This window comes from Aplysia californica, unplaced genomic scaffold, assembly GCF_000002075.1.
Source record: "Aplysia californica isolate F4 #8 unplaced genomic scaffold, AplCal3.0 scaffold00733, whole genome shotgun sequence".
In the NCBI taxonomy this organism is placed as follows: Eukaryota; Metazoa; Mollusca; class Gastropoda; order Aplysiida; family Aplysiidae; genus Aplysia; species Aplysia californica.
In genome coordinates, this window is record NW_004798003.1 from 227,588 (window position 1) to 228,963 (window position 1,376).

General features: G+C 41.9%; 1 protein-coding gene across 1 annotated transcript in view; it reads left to right on the forward strand.

Annotated features, from left to right (window-relative positions):
• LOC101848551 (E3 ubiquitin-protein ligase DCST1) overlaps positions 1 to 1,376 on the forward strand; it is a gene marked incomplete in the record, with an annotated part of 19,384 nt that overhangs the window by 10,321 nt on the left and 7,687 nt on the right. The window contains 1 exon segment of the mRNA XM_035972539.1: positions 1,165 to 1,303. Within this exon segment, the coding sequence (XP_035828432.1) occupies positions 1,165 to 1,303 (139 nt within the window).

Consider the following 1,376-nt stretch of genomic DNA (forward strand, 5'->3'; position numbering starts at 1 on the left):
CATAATCCAGATGACTTGAAAAGCAAACTGCATTAGGTAGAAATAATCCAATGTCACAGCATGAGCAAACAACAATTCAAACTGACCGCCGCACCCTGCGTAGGCTTATCACTACTAATGATCTACAAGGTTGTGGGCCTACTACACGGGTGTGTCAGCCCACAAGGAATCTAGGTCAGTAGCGCGCAGGTGGCCTGATTATATGACCGTCTAGACCCAAGTCCAAATTTTGAGAATTTCCCCTTTTTACACCCTCCAAAAGCTCTATCACCACAGATGTACCTTTCGACATCTCTGAAATACAGTTTAATGCAGTTTTTAAACATTTCTAGGCAACTATCCATAGGAGTGGACCAAGTCTATGATATTAAAATTTAGTTTGCACAAAATAGGAAACGTAAATGATGTGAACAATTAAAGGGGCATTAGTTTACTGAATGTACTTGATAAATTGTTCTCATTTATATTGAATAGAAGACTGCAACAATGGCGTGATGAAGGTAACCTCATCCCTGGAACTCAAAACCGCTTTTAGACAAAGTTATTCTTCTATAGATAATGTATACTCCAATCTTTAGTCCAGAAATATATCTCATAGCCTGGTGGAAGATTCAATGTATGTTTTGTACACTTTTTAAAAGCATTTGATTGGGTTGACAGAGAAAAGCTTTGGGCATTATTACGAAGTCTTGGCTGTTCTGGACACCAATGTATACTATTTTGAAAAAAAAAAGGTATCAAAGTGTTCTTTCATGCGTTAATTAATTAACGTCTGCTCAGATGAACGGGGATCCATGCAATTGTATATTACTGTATACTTTGTGAACTTAAAAAATGACAGATGTCCAAAGAAATAGTGCTAGTATAGATCTATATATATATATATTATCGTTCATGTGAACTGGGCAGAGTCAACTGGGCTACTGAAGTTAAAAAGCTCTTGTTTTCCCTGGATTTCGGATATGCCTGGTTTTCTCAAAGTGTTGGGAGTACTAGTACTAGATTATTTTTCAGTGAAGTAAAAAGTAGGCTTGTCGTTCATTCCTTGCCACCTCCTGCCCCTCTTCCCGTTGGCCATCCTTCATCGCCCCTCTCCCCATCCTCCCAACCCACTCTCCACCAACCTCCCGGGTCGTTGGCCTGTGTGTGAGCAGAAAGTACCAGAGCGACCTGAGTCATGACAACATCTACATCACCGGCTATTTCCGGCACATCGACGCGCGCAGACATGCGCAGAGCAAGCGGACGTTACTTCCGCTTAAACGGTTTGAGAAGAAGGACGTCATCTTTCCCGGCTCTGTAGGTGAGAGGGGTGGGGAGGATGGGGGGAAGAGAGAAAGAGAGAGAGAGAGAGAGAGAGAGAGAGAGAGAGAAAA